This window comes from Sarcophilus harrisii, chromosome 5, assembly GCF_902635505.1.
Source record: "Sarcophilus harrisii chromosome 5, mSarHar1.11, whole genome shotgun sequence".
NCBI lineage: Eukaryota > Metazoa > Chordata > Mammalia > Dasyuromorphia > Dasyuridae > Sarcophilus > Sarcophilus harrisii.
The window spans coordinates 107155138-107175190 of NC_045430.1; the positions used below are offsets into that span (position 1 = coordinate 107155138).

General features: G+C 37.6%; 1 protein-coding gene and 1 long non-coding RNA gene across 5 annotated transcripts in view; one reads left to right on the forward strand and one right to left on the reverse strand.

Moving 5' to 3' along the window:
• Window positions 1–246: 246 nt before the first annotated feature.
• Window positions 247–20053, reverse strand: part of NCAPD2 (non-SMC condensin I complex subunit D2) — a 40840-nt gene continuing 21033 nt past the window's right edge. For 3 of the 4 annotated variants that reach the window (XM_031938286.1, XM_023504562.2, XM_031938285.1), the window contains exons 14-32: window positions 14014–14138; window positions 13505–13738; window positions 13021–13195; window positions 12574–12658; window positions 9265–9398; window positions 8866–8998; window positions 8693–8777; window positions 8447–8614; window positions 7814–7986; window positions 6844–6955; window positions 5584–5707; window positions 5342–5497; window positions 4763–4940; window positions 4577–4671; window positions 3765–3845; window positions 2349–2532; window positions 2066–2195; window positions 818–955; window positions 247–505 (exon numbers count right to left, since the gene is read on the reverse strand). In XM_031938286.1, coding sequence (XP_031794146.1) covers window positions 372–505; window positions 818–955; window positions 2066–2195; window positions 2349–2532; window positions 3765–3845; window positions 4577–4671; window positions 4763–4940; window positions 5342–5497; window positions 5584–5707; window positions 6844–6955; window positions 7814–7986; window positions 8447–8614; window positions 8693–8777; window positions 8866–8998; window positions 9265–9398; window positions 12574–12658; window positions 13021–13195; window positions 13505–13738; window positions 14014–14138 — 2644 coding nt within the window. In that variant the 3' untranslated portion in view covers window positions 247–371. Of the gene's footprint in view, window positions 506–817; window positions 956–2065; window positions 2196–2348; window positions 2533–3764; window positions 3846–4576; window positions 4672–4762; window positions 5014–5341; window positions 5498–5583; window positions 5708–6843; window positions 6956–7813; window positions 7987–8446; window positions 8615–8692; window positions 8778–8865; window positions 8999–9264; window positions 9399–12573; window positions 12659–13020; window positions 13196–13504; window positions 13739–14013; window positions 14139–20053 lie in introns of those variants that run through there. The other variant, XR_004229504.1, reaches the window with a different exon arrangement.
• LOC116419246 lies at window positions 793–11093 on the forward strand. Its single transcript, XR_004229505.1, has 3 exons — window positions 793–939; window positions 7023–7142; window positions 10652–11093. It is a non-coding gene; the product is annotated as an uncharacterized LOC116419246 (long non-coding RNA).

A 20053-nucleotide genomic window follows, 5' to 3' on the forward strand; every position in this document is an offset into this window, starting at 1 on the left:
TAGCAGCAACACCTTTGTGCCTTCAAAGTTAGTGTTGAGTAGGTTGAAAGGAGGAAAACCATGATTTCTCAGAGGGGTCATGATGCTTATTTAAGATTTCTATGACTCACCAGCCCTCGAGGGTGTTTGAAGCCTTTTTCTAATTGATTATACTTCCATTATGGTTCCCAGAAACAAAGATAAAGAGTTTCTAAAAGAAGAATCCCATCTTAAACCAAGGAAGGTGGTTAAGGAAAAATTTCTAGGAAGTACATACAATTTTTTATTTGTAAAAAAAAAATAAAATAAAATAAAATAAGGGCATAGGGAAACATATTACATAGTGAGAAGAGCCAAACCTGGCTCAATTATTTCCACTGAGTCCTCTCTCTCTACATCACAGGGATGGGAGGAGGGCGCCTTAATGCCTTTTGGCTGCGGAGAGATGCTCTGCGGATAGGGGTGGTCTTCTTAGGTGTCTCATCATCTTCAGTCATTTCTGCTGAGTACTCTGAGGGAGAGAGGCCTGAAAGGGAAAAGAAGGCTGAAGCTGGACATAAAGAATGGGTCACTCAAAACAGAATGGCTACAGAAGAAGGGGATCTGAGGGACTCAGAAGGCTCCAGCTCATATTTTAACTGTGACCTCAGCTATCCCCTGGATATCTATAGGCTTCCACCTGCCCAATGGCAGGCTGGGACCAGACAGCCTTTAAGGATTCTTCCAGCTCTCTGAACAGCCCAAGATTCCAGAATCATGGGGCAATAATGGCCTCTAGTTTAGGGCACATGCCTTGTTGACCCTAGAGAGTACTTCACTGTGGATTTGAAACATTTACCTTCATCACTGGATTCATCGCTGGAGAAGACGATTGCTGCCTTCTTAGAAACTACCTTTCTGGTTCTTGGACGCTGTTTAGCGGTGCCCCGGGGCTGAGGCGTAACAAAGTCACTGTCTGAGGTAGTTGAGGGGTGCCCTTGATCAAGAGATCATAAAGATGTGGATAATTAGTCACAAGGTCCTTAGTGAAAAGACCGTCCTCTCTCCTCTACATTTCTTTTTTAAGATTACAAATATTTAAAAAATTAATCAATTTACTTTCTCTTCTTCCTATCCCTATACCAAATTAAAGAAAAACAAAATATTTGTAACACACATGCTCAGTCAAGCAAAAAAAAAAAAAAAAAAAAAAAAAAAAAAAAAAATTCCTACTGGCCATGTCCAAAAAATGTGTCTCAATCTGTACCCTGAGTTCACCACTTCTCTGTTAGGGACATCATTAGTCCTCTGAATTGGTCAAAGTTCTTAAATCTTTCAAAGTTGTTTGTCTTACAAGAATATTGTAATCGTATAAATCATTTACTTGGTTCTGTTCACTTAATTTTGTGTCAGTTCATGCATTCCTCCCATCATTTTCATGCAAATCCTTCTCTTCATGTTTTCTTTACAACTTTCCCCCTTCATTATTTCAATTAATGGGCACTCTGATTCCAGTTCTTTGCTGGGTTCTTTTCTTTTTCTTTGACCTCTTTGTAGTATAAACTTAGTAGTGATATCAATGGATCAATGAGTTCATAGTTTGTTAAATTTTTGGATATAGCTGCAACTTGGCTGGGTCAATTTATTAGTATATTAAATGTACCTATTTTCTCCTAGCTATCCAAGAAGTTTTTTTACATTCTCTCTTTTTTGGTTTAACTTTGTTAATTCAATGGGGGAGTGAGGTGGAACCTCAAAGTTGCTTTAATTTGCATTTCTTTAATTATTGGTGATTTTGAGCATTTTTAAAAATACAGTTATTGAAAAAATTTGGATTTCTTCCTCTGAACATTGCCTGTTCACACGCTTTGGCCATTTAAATATGAGGAATGGCTCTTCCATAGATCTGAAAGGTAATTTCTTCCCTACCTCTCTCATATGAAAGTCATATATCCATCTGCAACTTATCTTGGTAAATGCTGTGAGCTGCTGGTCTCTACTAAGTTTCTGCTAGATTACCTTCATTTCTAACCTGTGTTCTAACCAATAACTTCTCATTTGCACCAGTGTTTCTTTCATACATTTTAACTTGAGCTATCCAACATACCATTAATGTGTCTTCTAGTTGCTGGTTGGGACAGCTGATCAGAACCTTGGTTAGTCTCAGGCTCCTGTGTTCCATCTAGTCCTCGTGTGTGACAGGCCCGAAGTTTTTGTTCAAATTCATCCACCAGAGCCTGAAGTAAAAATAGCTATTGTTGTTTAGGACAAATAAAAAAGTCTTGGAATAATCTAAGCCCTACAGTCTTATTTGCCCTAGCCCTGCTTGGAGGCAGTAGAGATGTTTATATTGTTATCTCCAGAAGAGAAAAGCTGTGGGTCCTACTCACCTTGGCTTCAGGTTTAGCCCAGCGACGAAGCTTGCCTATAGCTGCCAGGAAGGCACTGAAGATGGTCTCATCAGACAATTTGTCTCCAAAGCATTCAAAGTTGTCTTGCATCTTACGGAGGCCTCGTTCTGTCAGGGGTAGCAACGACAAACAGTAGGCCAGGTCTCTGTGTTGCCTCTCAGTCCTGAGGACACATTGGAATTTATGAGAGTAGAGAGATGCAGGTATCAAATTAAGCAATCAAAAAACATTTGCTGAGTGTTTACAGGGAGCCAGATATAGTAGATACTAATGCAAAAGTCAGTGTCTATACTCAAAAAGCTTTCATTTTACTGTACACATATAATAAGTTCACAGAATAGTAACTACAGGAGAAATGTTCACAGATATACACAACATATATCCAAAAAAAAATTTTTTTTCTTACAATGTAGGGCAGGGGTCCTCAAACTTTTTAAATAGGGGGCCAGTTCACTGTCCCTCAGACTATTGGAGGGCCGGACTATAGTAAAAACAAAAACTTTGTTTTGTGGGCTTTTAAATAAAGAAACTTCATAGCCCTGGATGAGGGGGATAAACGTCCTCAGCTGCTGCATTTGGCCCATGGCCGTAGTTTGAGGACCCCTGATGTAGGGTATAGGGGTAGGCACTAAGAGCTGGGGAAATCAGGAAAGGCCTTTTAAAGGAAGTGATGCTTGAGCTGAACCTTGAAGGGAACTAGGGTTTCTAAGCAGCATGGGTAAAGAGGAAGTTCATTCCAAGCACAGGAGATAACCTGTGCACTGTCATTTCTGAGGACAAGAATGCAGACCAACTTGCCTAGACTATAAGGAGAAGAAATGTGTAACCAGCCTGGAAATAAAAGCTGTAGTCATATTGAGATCTTTAAATGTCAAAATAGGAGTTTGTATTTTAAACTAAAGATCATTGTGAGACATTGAGGTTTCTTGAGTAAAAGTATGATCTACATTTTAGTGAGATCTACATTTTAAGTGTGTCATTCTGGCAGCTGTCAGGAGATTAAATATAGACTGAATGCATGGAGCTTAACTTATGAGTTATTGTAATAGTCTAAGAAATGATGAGTCTGGATATCTCCCATGTGCACCTGTCATCAGAAGATCTTAAAAGCCAGAGCAGAAACAGAACATAAGGGTCACTGAATTCAAGTTACTCATTTTACAAATAAAAGTTCAGAGATATTAAATAACCTGTCCAAGACCATAGGGGTGTTAAGTCCCATAACCATGATTTAAACTCCTATTAAGTCTAGGCTTTTTTCCACTGAAGGATCACACCCCTTGTGGTCCTCATCAACCATGACTCTAGTGAGCCTCTGGGGTTGGGAAGGAAGCAGGGGAGGTCTTTTTCCCTATTGCCTTCTATGGAGGGTTCCACACTCTGTTGTCAGCATACCGGGCTGTTCTGAACCTCTGGCACAGCTTCTCCACCAGACTCTCTGTCTGCTTGTCCTTGGTGATGTAGGACAGAAGTTGCCTGTGAGGAAGAGAAGAATTGTGATTCCCTCATTAATAATCCCTAACCACCAGGGTCTATCCTCTCCTACTCTTACATTACATTCTGCCACTCCCTTGCCTGGGTAGGGCCTTCTTTTCCACTGTCCCATGGATTTCTTTTTTCTTTTTCTTTTATGAGGTAATTGTAGTTAAGTGACTTGCCCAGGATCACACAGCTAGGAAGTGTTAAGTGTCTGGGGTCAGATTTGAACTCAGGTACTCCTGACTCCAGGACTGGTACTCTATCTATGGCACTGTCTAGCTGCTCCAGTCCTATGGATTACTAAATGACCTGCTGACCTTGCCTACCTAGAGATTTCAATGCAATCTCAAAGAGCAACTTGATCAAGCTGTAACTCAGTAGGACACAGAAACTAAGGGAATAATTTTAAAATGAAAAACAAACTAAAGGAGGCACATGGACAAGTAGAAAAATAAATAGATTTTTGCAGGTCAGAGAAGGGAAAGATGTTCCTCTATAAGATCCCTAGCAAGTGTTACTCTAAAAACTCTAACAGTTGAAATGTTATTTTTCTTTTAAAATCAATTCAATGACCTGTCCTCTGGACCAAGTAGAACAGATCATTTTTCACAAGATCCTTCAAGTCCTTGAAGCCAGATGTCACTCCCCTTTCTCTGCACATTCCTAATGGGTACTCACTCTGTCACCAGTAAAATTCAAGGGGATGCTTTGTGGACCAGGACACGAACCTCATAATGATGTGAAAAGGCTCTTCCTCCACTCCACTCTCAGCATCAGACAGGCGACTTATAATGTCAGGAAGGAGATTGTAGACTACATTGCCCTATAAGGGAGAGAAATGGAGGCAGCTGCAAGTACCTGTCAGACATGCACACTCTCCTTTCAGCCTTCCCTGGGTGAACTCATTCTCTCACCTTTCCAGCAAGCTCATTGAAAAAGTTCTTCGCTAGAGCAGCAACTTCAGGTTCTGGATCAATAAGCAATACAGCCATCTCGCTCACCTGTCCCTTCACCCTCACCAGATCCTTCAGGATTAGGTGTGTCATTACCAGCCCTGCTGTTTTCCGAACTTGAGGAGCTGGGTCCCGGAGTCTGGGGAAGATATGTAAGGCCAGTTCCAGTTTCATTTGGGGGAAAGGAAGCTTTCCTTGTGGGGACCAAGGCCCTGTGTGTGGTACCAAAACAACAAGTTCTTCCTATTTTAAAGCTAAGCCATCCCCAAAGCATGACCCCCATCACCCTTCATAATGGTGACTAAAAAGATGGGTTCAGAGGACCTCAGACAAGGGGCAAAAGTCTGTCTTGATTTTTAGTCTTGGGTGTCCAGCAATCAGCAATATGATTGGTCTCACATCAGCATATGGCACAACTGGAATGTATACTCAAGAGTTATGTTGTTTAAGCTATGTTTCAATTACCAACTCAAATGACTCTTGCCTGATTTCAGGTTCCTAGCCCTTTGTGATAACTGAGAGGCCCGTGGTATGTCTTACCTAGCATAAAGGTTAGGAGTCCAGGGCTCTACTAAGTTGGGGAACCGGATCGCCAAATCCCCAATGGCCACCATGAGGTTAGATCGAACCACAGGAAGCGAAGACTTTTCCAGCATAGTGAAGAGGAGGCGGAGATGGGAATCACAGAAAGTGGCACTGGAGGCAGAGAAAGGAAAGATACTCGAGGAAGTGATACTCCCTCAATTTTCTTTTAAAAGAGTGTGCCATTAAACAAGACCTACCTGATCATGCAGAACTTGCCAAGAGCTAGTGAAGCAGCTGTAGAGAGGGTTGGGTCACTATAGAGGCCAGGATTATTACAGACTTTGAGCAAAAGGGGTACAAAAGCGGAGAGTAACTGTTTGCCTGTTGGGAGAAAATTCAAATCAAATTTTAGGCAGAGACAGGAGCTGAAGTAGTATGCAATGCATAACCCTCGACCCAGCAATTGCACTATGGATACTAGTCAAAAGGGAAAAATTTTTTTGCACAAAACCATTTACAGCTATTTTATCTGTAATAGCAAAAAATTCAGAAATAATCTCTATTGACATGCCATACAGTGGTTAGAAAGTTGGGCTTAGTGTCAGAAAGATACAGTATTAGACACAAGTGACACTGGGCAAGTGGCTTAATCTCTGCTTTGTTTTCCTAAATTGCAAAATAGGGATCATTACATATTAATTATACAAAATAACATGTTATTTTACATATGTGTATAATACCACCTCTTCCAGCATTGTGGTAAGTTTCAAACACTGCCTGGCTTAATAAATGCTTTTTCCTTTTCTTGTTTAGATATTAGTGTATCAATTTAGTTAGATATTATTGTATTATAAAAACAAGAATAACAAAAAGAAATATGGGCAGATAGGAGGTGATACAAAGTAGGGATGACAGAATTAAAAGAATGGCAACAAAACAGTGGCAACAAAATCTTTGCATACAGATGGACAAGATCAGTAGCAGAGAAAATAAGCCATTATTGTAATTATTTTAAGTTTGTATACTATTTCTCTAATAAACTCATGTTGTTCTGATGCCTTTATAGTGGAGCAGAATCATGCTAAATGTGTGAAGCCCAAGACCACTCTATCTTATCCAATTTAGAGAGAGACTCTGTGAGCTTCGGGCCAGACTGTGTCCGTGATTAATGGACAAGCCAATGCCTAATCTAGCTAAGTCCAGAGAGGTTGGCTACACAAGCTTTTTTTTCTCCAAAGCAACTTATGTAGATTTTCTATTGCAGTGTGAATTGCTGATGAAGGAAGGAGTGATACCGACTACATAATGAATGCTTGAATTTAGAGCTAAGTAGTACATTATACTTAATCAAAATGTGAATAATATGAATTCTCTTGGTAGATTCTCCCCTCCCCCCCAACCCATATTATACTTTTACTTATTGAAGATGTTGTTAAATTTCCTTTTAAAATTATGGTTTCTTCTTGAAAAGAAAATGAGCCTGGGATAGAGGAACAGCTTCTTCAACTCTCATTTACCATCCAGTAGTTCCATCTCACAGATACTTCGGATCAGCTCTGCCTCTGTGTCATCAGCAGAAGCACCTACTAGGCCCAACTCTTCCTCCATGGTACTCTCATTGCTGGGATTCTAGTGAAAAAGATTAGAAAATCATGAAATTATTAAAGGCAATTAAGTTTGTATTTTGCTTCTACAGAGTTAACATGACACTAAATTAAAGGAAAAGTTGGGAACAAAATCCTCATCTCCTACTCCAGGATTATTTCTAAATGACAATGTAAGCCTTCAGTAGAGAAGACACAGAGTTCAAAATCAGGTAATCTGGCTCAAGAAGCAAAAAATTTGTTACTAATGTTTTAAATAATTTGAATATAACTTATTACATCTCAGTAGCTTAAATTGGGTAATTTCTTCTAATAAGTTGAACAGACATATATATCTATAGATATATATAGATATATACACACACACACACACACACACATGGATACATATGCATATCTAATGTATAAAAGGGATCTTGGGTTCTTGAAAACTGTCTTTCAGGAGTGAGAAGCTTAGCTAAGTTGGAAGGGGCTCATCATCAGATTGTCATTATTTGGTCATGGTAGTTAATTAAGGCATTAACTAAAAGTGTGGTGCCTTGGTCTGGGGCAATGGAAGGAATACCCACACTGATAAAAATCATACAGCCTAGTATTTATTAATGAAACATTTTTATTATTATAAATCTATTATATGGGTCAATGATTTTGTTCGGTGTCTGTATAAAGCTCTATTACCTTTGACTTTATTGAATAACATAAAAAAGAACCTCCCATTCTTAGGTAGAAGAATACAAATTGTTGTATTTATATATATGTCACTCTATTCTTTCAAAATTAGGATTATTGAGGTCTCACATGGGAAAATGACTGCTCTGAAGTCACACAGCAAATCAGAGGAAGGGCTAGCATGTGAGACAAATGCTCAGATACCCCATCTGACCTTTTCCTTCTGCCCTTTGGTCTTGGCTTCTTCTTGCTCTTCTTTCAGGACTCGGCGTCGGCGGAGCTCACTGCTCACTGCTTGCTCTAAATGCACCAGCTGTTGTAGGGCCACATCACCAGCCAAGGACAGCAGGTTCATCAGCAGGAAGGTGGGAAGTGTAGGTGCTGCTTCTACAGGAGAAACAAGCACATGTACCTCAGAGCTCCTCTTACCAGATTTCTAATGTTTTATTTCTTGCTTGTTCTGGTACTGCTCTGATCGAGAAAAGGCAGGGTTCTCTACTTGAGTATGTATGCACATAAAATATACATAAATACCAGTTATATATATATATTTACTCAAACCATATCTAGAAAGGTGCATGTCCTCCTGAAGCCAGACTTATACAATGCCAGGTAATATGTTCAAGATGGCTACAGGTTATATTTGCTTCTATCATGTCCTATTTTCCCATAAGTATCTACTCTTTGCTCCTTGGCAGTTGAAATGCTAGGAGGGTGGGAAACAGGACATGAAGGATTTCTGAACGTGTCACCCTGCCTGAACACTACTGGTTGGAGGTGGGGCCTCTCTCCCAACCTAGGTATTAAACATCCCCTCTCTCTGGGCACTAGCCTGGTTCCTACTTACTACTGCCCTCCTCAGTTGTAGTTGGGTCCTGTATTCTTTCCAGAGTCTGCTTTCCACAGCCTTGTAATAGTTGAGCACAGATCAATTCAGGTCCTTCTGCTAACTGGTAGATAAGGCTCACTGCCACTTCCTTGAAGGGGATCCAGAGTGGGTCTGGATAAACAAAACCTAAAAGAAATTTAAGGAGTTATCTATTTCTCAAAAGGACATTTCCCCTTTCTTCATACCTTTATCTTGCCAACTTACCTTTAATCACCATTTCCCGAAGCCGCTCAAACAATCGGTGGTCTTGGGGCAGCCGGAATGGGGGGTGGTTTTTGCCCAGGCCACGCTATGATAAAGAAGAGGGTGAATTCTGGAGCAGGTAAAATCATCTTTCCTACCCCAACCCAGGCAGTGTACAACCATCCCACACTCACCTTTTGACTGTCAGAGATGTTAGCGATGGCCTGGCATACCTGCTGGGCCAGGCGATAATCCTGTTCTACTTTTTCTTCTAGTGCCACACTTACTAGTGTGTCCAGATTGCTGCCCACAATCTCTGGCTTTCCTCTGGGGAGAAAAATGCAGGGGTTAAGCATATTTATATAATAGCATATATCCTAAATATCTACTGGGTAGTAAACCTACAGCACACTGGAGCTTCCAGTGGACAGAAAGAGCCCTTGAGCTTGGCTTTGCCCTGGGCCCAAGCCTCATACGTACAGCATCATCATCCACATTGCTCAGTTTGCTATTACTGGAAGGCAGAGGAAGATGACAACAAGTCCTCCTTCAGACTTGGTCTCTTCTCTCAGACCCCACTCCATGAGCCTTACTTTGCCATCATTCCAAGTAACATGACAGAGGAGCAGCGCTCCAGAGGAGAGCAGGAAACCTTCTCAGTAACACGTTCCCACAGCAGTTGGGTTACTGCTGGCTTCAGTTCTCCTTTCTGCACAAATTCACACAACTGAAGAAAAGAAAACATAAAGAAGATTTATCAGGAGATTAAAAAAAAAAAAGGTGGTTTCTTTTCCTCCCCCCATTTCTCTGAATACTTTCGGACAGAACAAAGTTTCAAAAGGCAAGGTAGCACTAAGAGCAGGTGCTCTATTTTCTCTAGGAAATGTGTAGGAACATATCAACTGATCATACTAATTAATACTTCCATCAGGTAATTCCCAAATCTATGGTCTTGAGCACTGACCTGTTTTTCAAACCATTCCATAGTTCCAACTACAACATGAATATTTCTATCTACTAAGATGGCTTTTTCGAAAGAAAAATTTTTTTAAAAAATTTTAAAATGTTTTATAGTGCCTTTTGATTTTACAAGTCATTTTCAACATAATGATCCACTGACTCTTCCTTTGTAACAAAGAAAAAGTTAAATTAAACCAGCCAACTGTTGCTGACAGTAAATGAAGCTCCATGCTCAGGAATCTTCTTAATCTCTTCAGAAAGGAGGAAGGTTGTTTTCTTAACTGTTCTCCTGGACTGAGAACATTCATTTTAATTAAATGGAGCTTAGCTTTATTTAAGTACTGTATTTACTCATTATAGTATGCATATTCTCCTTTTTCTGCTTATTTAACTCTGTATTGGTTCACAAAAACCTTAACTTGTGTTTGAATTCACTATATTCATAATTTCATATGATAGATTCCACCCCCATCCCCCTTTTTAAAATATGGGATGGTTTTTCTTTCTTTTTTTTTTTTAATGTGGGGTATCTGCTCAAAATCTTGGTGAGGAAATTGCTTATATGAATGTATGTTGACAGCTATTATGCAACTTAAAGTATTAAAGCTTGCTTGGGAAGAGGGGTTAAGTTATGTGTGTGTGCGCATGTGTGCACGCAACTAGTGCAGGGGTCCTCAAACTACGGCCCGTGGGCCAGATGCAGCAGCTGAGGACAATTATCCCCCTCACCCAGGGCCATGAAGTTTCTTTATTTAAAGACCCACAAAACAAAGTTTTTGTTTTTACTATAGTCGGTCCTCCAACAGTCTGAGGGACAGTGAACTGGCCCCCTATTTAAAAAGTTTGAGGACCCCCTAGCGCATATAATTTGTTTAACCACTTCTTCAGTTAATGTTTCCAAGTTTTTTGCTGCCCTAAGAACTATTAATATTTCGATAGAAATGGAGTCCATGTGAAACATTGAGATCATTCCAAATATGCTCTTTGTCCACCATAACTAGTTCTGTCTTTTATTGTCAGGGATCTTTTTGAATATGAAGAACCAGCATGTCCAAACTGAACTCTTCATCTCCTCCATTCTCACAACATCTAGGAGCTGGAAGGAATCTCAAAGGAGTTTAAGTTCTACCCATGTCGAACAAGGCTTTTCTCCCACTCCAAACAACTGGTCATCTGGCATTCACTTCAAGATATTCTACGAAAGCAAACCTGTGACTTTTTAAAGCAGCCAATTCCACATCTGAATAACTTTAATAAATAGAAGCCTTTCCTTATTTAAAGTCTAAATTGGTCTCTTTGCAACTTCTACTCATTTCTAGTTCTGCATTGGAGGCCAAACCAAACAATTATGATCCCTCTTGTTGTTTCACTCAGGCATAAAACGTTGGGAGTCATCTTTGACTCTTTCTTTTCCACTTTAATTACCAAATCTGCCTTTTGATTGAAATGTCCAATATTCTTTCCATTCTCAGCATATTAGTACAAATCCCTCTCATTTCATGTTGGTATTATTACCTGGCCTCAACACTTGTCTTCCTGCTTCCAATTTCTCACCTCTCTTTAATCCACTCTGCGTACCTGTCAGCTTAATTTTCCTTAAGTAAAGTTGGTCTACTTTCTTTATTATGACTAATTTTATCCATTCTTTACTTAAATGCTCCCTTGTCATTGTGGTGAAAAAGCTCTCTTTCACTTCTATAAATTTTATGATAGAACCCTTTTTATAGTCATGATCCATTTAGTAAAATTTACTATGTTATGTAATGTAAAACATTAGTCTATGCCTAATTTCTACCAGACTACAGGAAAGTAGATATAGGAATGCGTCATTGGTGGAATTGTAATTGATTCAATAACTCTAGAAAACAATTTGGAGCTATACCCCAAAAGATACCAAGTTAAACATAGACTAAGATATCCTTTGATTGGGTAAAACTATATTTAAGTATATATATCACAAGGAAATAAAGGATAATCTACAGGCAATTTTTAATATAAACATTAGCAATATTATGATTTCTGTTATTGTTGGTGGTGGAAAATGGGGATAACAAAGCGCCTCCCTGGTGCGTTCTTCACTTCCAAAGCAAGGGAATTGGATTAGACGGCAAATGTCTCTTTCATAAACTCTAGCATTCTATGACTCTAGATTATCTTCCTGTTCAAAAATGTTCATAGGATTCCTATTATCTACAGTAATAATAACTATGACATCTCATATTTATATGGTGTTTTAAGGTTTACAATGAGGTACAGTTGTGCCAGTTGTTGCCCCTTCCCCAAATTTTCTTCCCTCTCAATTTACAGGGATTCTCAGCAAGGCAATTGTAGTGCAACTAACTGTATCATCCCCTCAGCTTCATCCATATTGGTAACCTCAGGACTTTAGGGTAATAATGCTTTATAATAGTTTTGGGATCCCCTGATCTACAGGAAAAAAACAGGAATACACTGCTGTCACATTCAAAGTTCTCTAGAATCTGGTTTAACTTTATTTTAATCTTTCCAATTTTATCTCCTATTCATTCTGCTACAGTCAGACAGGTTATTTCCCTTAATACCTTCCAAATATGCCATTTCCTACCTCTGAACCTTTGCTCTGGGCTGAAGATTGTCAGGAATTCTCTTCTTTCAATTTAAATGAAACTCATTCTTCAAGACACAGATCAAATCCTACATATTCCATAGGTTTGAGTTCCTTCTCATAGACTTTACTGCCTAAATTAGTCCTTTTGGCACATAATAGTATTTTAATACTATTTAAATATTTTGTCTTTACAGATAGATCATGAACTCTTTTAAGTCTTTCTGTGGAGGTTTAAAGAAAGAATAATGTTTTTCTTTTGCATTCCTCATCTTGCCTAACCCAATGTTGGGCACAAATTTAGTAAACACTTGATGAATAAATGCTTGAAGTTAAGACAGAATGTGAAGACACTTACAATTTCTTCCAAACACTGAATTGTCCCAAGTGAGGCATCCACCAGGAGCAGAGAGAGGTTCTGAATTAAAGTCTGGGCCTTGGCTCTGTGGGATCAGCAATAAGCAATTTAATAATAAATAAAAAAAAAAATTAATAATCCGTTTACAATTCCTTCAATTTTAATTTATATCAGGAATGCAGGAACCCCTAAAGAGAATGCACAGCTTGGGTTATGACTTGACTAGTGAGGCTTCTGGCTTTGAACAATGATAAGCTGACACAACTATCAGATGGAATTTCTGAGAAGTCTGTTATTTAGTTTATTATTTCCCTCATAATCTATAGCCCCAAAGTGCTGCTTCTAGAAGGGTTCCTCGTGAATGAGTAACTAAAAAATTTCCACAAAAAAACCTGACCCCATAAAAATCAATTAAAAAGAAACAAAAATGGAAGGTTCTCTATATACCTGGCAGAATCTCCTTTGGGATGGAGGTAGAGCTGGCGGTAGGCATTGAGCACAGCTTCCCTGACACCAGGTTCCTTGGACCACACAAGGGGTAGCATTCGACGTACCCCCAACAGTGCTTGTGGTACTCCAAACTGGTACACCATTACAAAGAACTCAATCACCTCTTGTACCACTAAGGAGATAGATTAAAATGGTCATTCCTTCTCAACATATCATTAAAAAGCAGTTGCTTCTTTCTGGTCAAATACAGTTCTGTAGATAGAAAATTTCCCACAATAATCCAATTCCATGTCCATACCTATTGCAAATACAATTTATTTGCTGCCAGTTCATGGATGAAGTGATATGATAAGTCAATCAACCTAAAGAGATAACGATCTTTACCTTTAAATAAACTATCTATGAAATACTAAGAGGATGGCTGCTTCAATCTTTGAACTCAGGGACATTAGCTCCTCTTCGCAGAAGGGCCCTAGCATACCTGAAGTGGTGTTTTCATACATCATCTTGCTGATGATACCAATGGCTTCAGTGACTTGCAAAGAAAAGTTGTAGGCATCCTGCAGATACTGTACTAGCATCTCTTGCTTCACTAATTCTTCTTTGTCACTATTATTCTCTACCATCCCATGTTTGTCCTCATGTACAGCTTCCATTGAGGCTGTTTTGTCTGGAGAAACCTGTAGATTCTTGTCCTGAGTGGAGCCTGTGGGGCCTAGAATTGTAGATATTTTTTATTGTATTGAAATGAATGTTTACAAAATCCTGGCAAACATCTTTAGGTCTTTCCCCTTTTATTAATTTGGACCAAAACTGGGTCGCACCTCTCCTCCCACTCCCCGAAAATAAATAAAAATAAAGGTTCCCTGGTGGCACAGTGAATCCTTAAATCTTTGAACGATTAAGGATTGAAGATTTCACTGAGGTTCTTAGACAACTGTCATTCTAATGTTATGTGGGTCCTGATGGAAAGGGGAATAGGAGTATTACCTCTGAAGATGTTTCTTAGTAGATTCAGGATTTTAGTCTCTTCTGATTCTTCTTGGTTTATATGACTAAAGGGAGCTTCGTCCTGGAAGTGATGCACGGCCTTTTGGGTGAGAGTGATGGCATGCCTGTAAGAACCCATTTAATCAGAAAAACTTAAAACAGAAAAGCATCTAGCTGCTCTCTTTTAGCTTGACTCAGTCTCTTTATAGTTTTCCTCAAGGGGTATTCCTAATTTCAACAAGTCTTCAATGTTGTTGCCAACAAGGAATAGGGTATTTCTACTAAATAGATGAGGGTTGCTTGATATATATAGGTAGACAATAACCTTTGGTCCATAATTTCAAAAGACACAAATTTCTGTCAAATTCTCTAGGAACTCAAATCAGGTTAGTAACACAAAACAGCATAGGGCTTATATCCAAAAATCAAATTCTTTCACCAAAAGTCACCTTAAATCTGTTTTAAAACATTAAGTACTGTTTAAATATTGCTTAGGAAAATTATAGGTTGCTTGGTGCCAAGAGAATTGTTATCATATTTAAATTTCAAGAAATATCCAATCTGGGAAAGAATTCTATTAGAAAGAGCCAATTTTTATTTCTCTATTCTTCTTTAAAAAGAGGAGATAAAAAAAGAGAGAGGAATCGAAACCACTAATAATGAAAAAAATATAAATCAAAGAACTCTTGAATTTTTATTTCATATGTAGAAAATTATAAAAGCTGACAAAAAAGATCAAACAATCAAGGTTCATAGAAGGGATTGTGGAATAATATATGCATTAATATGTTGTTTGTAGAACTGTGAATTAATCTAAGTATTCTAGAAAACAATCTGGAATTACTCTAAGAAAGTAAGAGAAATTTCCACTATCTACCCCCCTCCCCTCTTTCTGTATGATGTTAAAAGTGTGTGTGTGTGTATGTATGTGTGGTTTAAGTGACTTGCCTAGAGTTACATAGCTAGTAAGTGTTAAGTGTTTGAGGTCTTACTGACTTCAGGGCTGGTGCTCTATCCCCAAGGTCATTTAGTTGCCTCGTGTCCATACCTTTTAAAAGACCTTACTGCTAAGAATATACTCAAAAAAAGGTTAAAGAAAGAAAGAAAGAAAGATACCATATATTTCCTGCAGATTTAAAGCAGCACTTTTTGTAATAGAAAAACACTGGAAATTAAGTAAATGTCCATCAACTGGGAAATGGCTAAACAAGCTTGATACGAGTGCAATAGAAAGACTTTTATAAATTGATAATATAAGACAATCTATACATTATCTACAACAATGTAAAGAACAAGTAAAATAGGAACTTTGAATCAATTCAGTCATTCTGGAGAACTATTTGGAACTATGCCCAAAGAGCTATAAACTACATATATTTTGACCCAGCAAAACCACTACTAGGTCTTGATCTCAATTAGGTGGAAAAAAAAAGATCTATATGTACAAAAACATTTATAGCAGCTTTTTTTTGTGGTGGTAAAGAACTGAAAATATAGAGGATGTCTGTTAATTGAGGCATAGCTGAACAAGTTGTGATATATGATTGTAATGTAATATAAATGTATAAGAAATCATCAGCAGGATGGTTTCAGAAAAACTTGAATAAACTTATATGAGCTCATACAAAGTAAAATGAACAGAACCAGAGCAATAGCAATAATGTAAAAAGATAATCAAGAAAATGATCCAAGAAAATTCCAAAAGATGCATGATAAAAACCTTTACCTAAGTCCAGAGAGACAGAACTGATGAATTCTAAATACAGATTGAAATATACTTTTTAAAACCTTATTTTTCTTGTTTGTCCTTTTGCAACAAGACTAGCATGCAAATAGCTTTTGTGTGACTTCACGTGTATAAAAATGATATCCACTTGTGTGTCTTCTCATGAAGGGAGGAGACAGGGGAAAGAATTTAGAATTCAAAATTTTAAAAAATGATTGTTACATATTGGATAACTTGCTGTCGAGGGGACAGAGTAGGGGAAGGGTGGGAGAAAAGTTTGGAACACAAGGTTCTGCAAGGGTGAATGCTGAAAACTATCTTTGCATGTATTTTGAAAATAAAAATCTATTATTTAAAAAATGATTATTAAAAATTTTACACATAATTGGGAAATAATTAACTTAATAATATAATTACATATTCAAAAAGAACTAAACAACCAAAACAAAATGCTGTATATTAAAGTGACCAATCTTGGCTTCTAAGAGATATGACAACATTAGACCTATTATTTCCCTTCTTTGTAGAGCCAGTCAATCAATAAGCATTTATGAAATGGCTAATATGTGCTAGGTACTGTACCAAGAACTAGGCATGTAAAGAAAGCTAAAACAGAGCCCACCCTCAATGAGTACATATTCTAATGGTGGAAACAAATAATTAGGTACATCCAAGAGATATTCAGAATCATTAGAAGGTAATATGAGAAGGGAATATAGAAACTCAAAGGAATTGAAATAGCCTCTTTCAGAATGAAAGACTGAGTATTGAAAAAAGCCAGAGCAAATCATTGAATCCGTTTGGTCTTCAGTGTCCTTTTCTATGAAATGAGGGAATTATAGCATTAATAATCCTCTCTATTCTAAGGAGATCAATGAGGGAAAAGACCCATGTGTACAAAACTACAACTGGGGAATAGCTGAATAATCTATTGTATACAGATTATTAGATAACTTGTATGTATGTAGCAATTATTAGGCTTAAGAAATGGGGTCAAAGGGATGGTTTCAAGGAAATCCAGGCAGACCTGTATGAATGATTATAGAATGAAGTCAGAAGAACCAAAAACTTTGTAAAGAATTAAGAACTTTGATTAAAGAAATGACCATCTGTGACTCTTGAGGACTGATGATGAAAATATATGCATCTCCTGACAGAAAAGTGGTAATTTCAGGGAACAGCAGAGACATGCATTTTGGGACATGCCTAAAGTGTGGATTTATTTTGTTTGATGATGTATATTTTACAGAGCACTCTCTTTTCCCCCAATTTTGGGGAGGGAAGTAAAATATTAATAGCATTGTCCAAAAAAAAAAAAAAAAAAAAAAGCCAGTGAAGCACTTAAAAATGTATTGAAGAGAAGGAAATTCAAAACTGTCCTCATATATTCCTTTCTGAAAGTAATATATTCAGCTTTTTATACACCTAAAAGGAAAAGCAAGCTGTATTAGACATCTAAGAAAGTCATAGTTTTATAAGCCCTCATTATCTGTTATATTCTGGACAAGAAATCATGAATTTATTTTATATAAATAAAAAGGGTTGAATTAGATGAAACATCTAATTTAAATATCTCTTCCAGCTCTAAGCTTCTTCTTCCTTATAATATTCTTTTTGTGACCAAAGATAGTCTTGTAGGATACCATGTTTATTTTAGGAGACTGATACTATAACAGCAAAGTCAACTGAAAAGTAGCGATAAGACAAGAACAATACCAAAAAGAGAATTTTGTTATGAAAGCTAAGGAAGGAGAGTATCCAATAGGAAGGAGGGAATATTCAGCAGTATCAAAATCTAGAGAAATGAAATGAAAATTGAGAAAAGGCTATGGGAATTATGGTTTGAGTTCACTGATGACTTGTGCAACTTTTAGTCACTCCATCTTTTCTATTTATTTTTTCCCAATTCATCACTGATGAGTTCGTTTTATTGTTCTCTCTTCACAAACAGCATACCCTCATCTTACTGATCTTCATGGCCTGTCATATCTCAAAGCTTACTGATTCCTTTTTTTATTCATTGTGTGCAGTCTGAATAGTCGTTTGAATTGATTCCACTACAAATTCATGTTATGTAATCTCAGCTGGACCCTGACTGATGCATAGTAATTTTAGTATTCTTGTCTAATCAACTCTTACATTCCCCACAATTGTTCCAAATCTTTTGTTTCCAAAACCTTTCCCTATGCTATTGCCTCCCCCCAAATTTCCCCCTTTAGTTTATAATCTTGCCTCCTTTTGTACCAAGAAAGCATTTATCATCAATTTTCTCATGTTCTTTACTTTCATACTTATAATTCTTGCACATTTTCATTAATCCTTTCCTTTGCTCCAGTCTGAAGTAGTCCTACTTTTTGTTAAGCTAACTTTTCTAAGTATGCCCTTAGACTACTCTTGGAATTTGCCTCATTGGTAGCTCCATCCCTTTCCAGTGGATCCTATCCTTCACAGAAGGCTTATAAATATGTCTATAATGGTCTTCTCACTTTAAAACAAAACAGAACCTTAACTTGACCCTGCCATTCATTCCATTAAACTACTCTGATGGATGGCTATGCTTCTTTTCATAGCTAGATTCATCTACTTTTAAAACTTCTTTTGACCTAAGCATGCTTTTCATTATAGCATCAATCCCAGTTTTTTCTCAGTTGTCATCCTTTTGATTTCTCTGCAGATTTTGACACTGATTGACAACCTTACTTTTGTCTTCTTAGGTTCCATGGCAATATTCTCTTTTTGGTTCTATTCCTATGTTACTTTTTGGTTGACTTTGCTGTTATACTATCAGTCTCCTAACAAAAGCATGGTATCCTGCAAGACTGTCTTTGGATCACTCAGGTGATCCCTACATCTATATGTCTATTTAAATTCCTAAATTCTCTTGAATTCTGGTCTCTATTCACCAACTGCCTTTTGGATATCAAAAGCAAAGTTACATTAGTATCTCAAACCCAACAAATCCCAAATGGAACTTCTCTTTACCCTCTCGGGTTCACAACTCCTGAGTTGCTTGTGATTTTTCCTTTACTCACTGCCCATATTCAATCAGTTAGTAAATCTTATAATTTCTTACCTCCACAATCCTGTTCATTCAACTTTTCCTTTTCGCTATATGTCCATCAATCTAATTCAGGTACTCATTACTTTTCACATGGTCTTGCATAATTTCTGAACTGGTCTTGTTGCCTCCAATCTCTTTCTGCTCTAATCCATCCTCTGTACAATTACCAAAATCATCTTTCTAAGGCATGGATTTCATTATGTCATTTCTTTGCTCAAAAACATTCAGTACTCTCTGCTGCTTCTAGGAAACAAAATAAATCTCTTGACTGTCACTGAAGACCCATTATAATCTATTTGCCAGTATTATCTCACATTTGATTCAGTAGAACAAAACACTCCTTACAGATTTTTACAGCAAGATTCTCCCATCCATATATCAATATCACTCTAGACTCCTTAGAAGATGTAACAACAGAAACGGCCTGTTCAAACAATATGCAAGACATAAACTAGGGAAAAATATAAGAACAAAAGTTCGATGATCTATATGGAGAGGTCCTTTAGATGCTCCTGTTTGCTGACTGCATTAAGCCCCAAGACACTACTGAGTTTCTTGGAAAAGATCTGTAATCATCCATAGAATTTGGTCTGTCCATCTATACAGGAAAGACCAAGTGGAAGAAGGAGGTTTATTGCATAGATTTCAAATGCATTTAGATGGATATAGGTCTAGATAAAATTGATTCAACAGACAGGACAAAAAACCAAACAATTATCTGGACTGAGAATTGAAGAGAAAGACAAGAATAGCCAGTACTGCTTTTGAATGACTGTAAAAGTGTCACCCACGAAAGCAAATATCCATTTTTAATGTTCAAAATATTGCTATATGGAAATGAGACATCAAATACAAGTGCCTCTGAAGAACTCATGATTCGTATCACAAAGAAGTCAATGAAGAGGGTCAAGGTGAGTGAAAACATAACCAAAAAGAAACTCAAAATAGGAGTAAAGGACATCATCAAGGAACTGTATGACAAGAAGAATGTGCTGTTACATGATAAGTGAGAGAAAACAGAGGGCCATAGCATTTGTCAGGTGAGCACCCTTTAGATGTTGAAAGCAAAGATTTCCAGCACAATGAGTGGACACCCTGTGACAAAATTTTGGGAAAACATCAACAAGAATCATAGAGAATGGGTAGGTATACATGGATTACTATCTGCATCATTTGAGGAAACTCTTGCATTATTAAGATGATAGATCATATTGTGTCCCTTAACACACTCCATATTCAAGCTCAGTTGAACT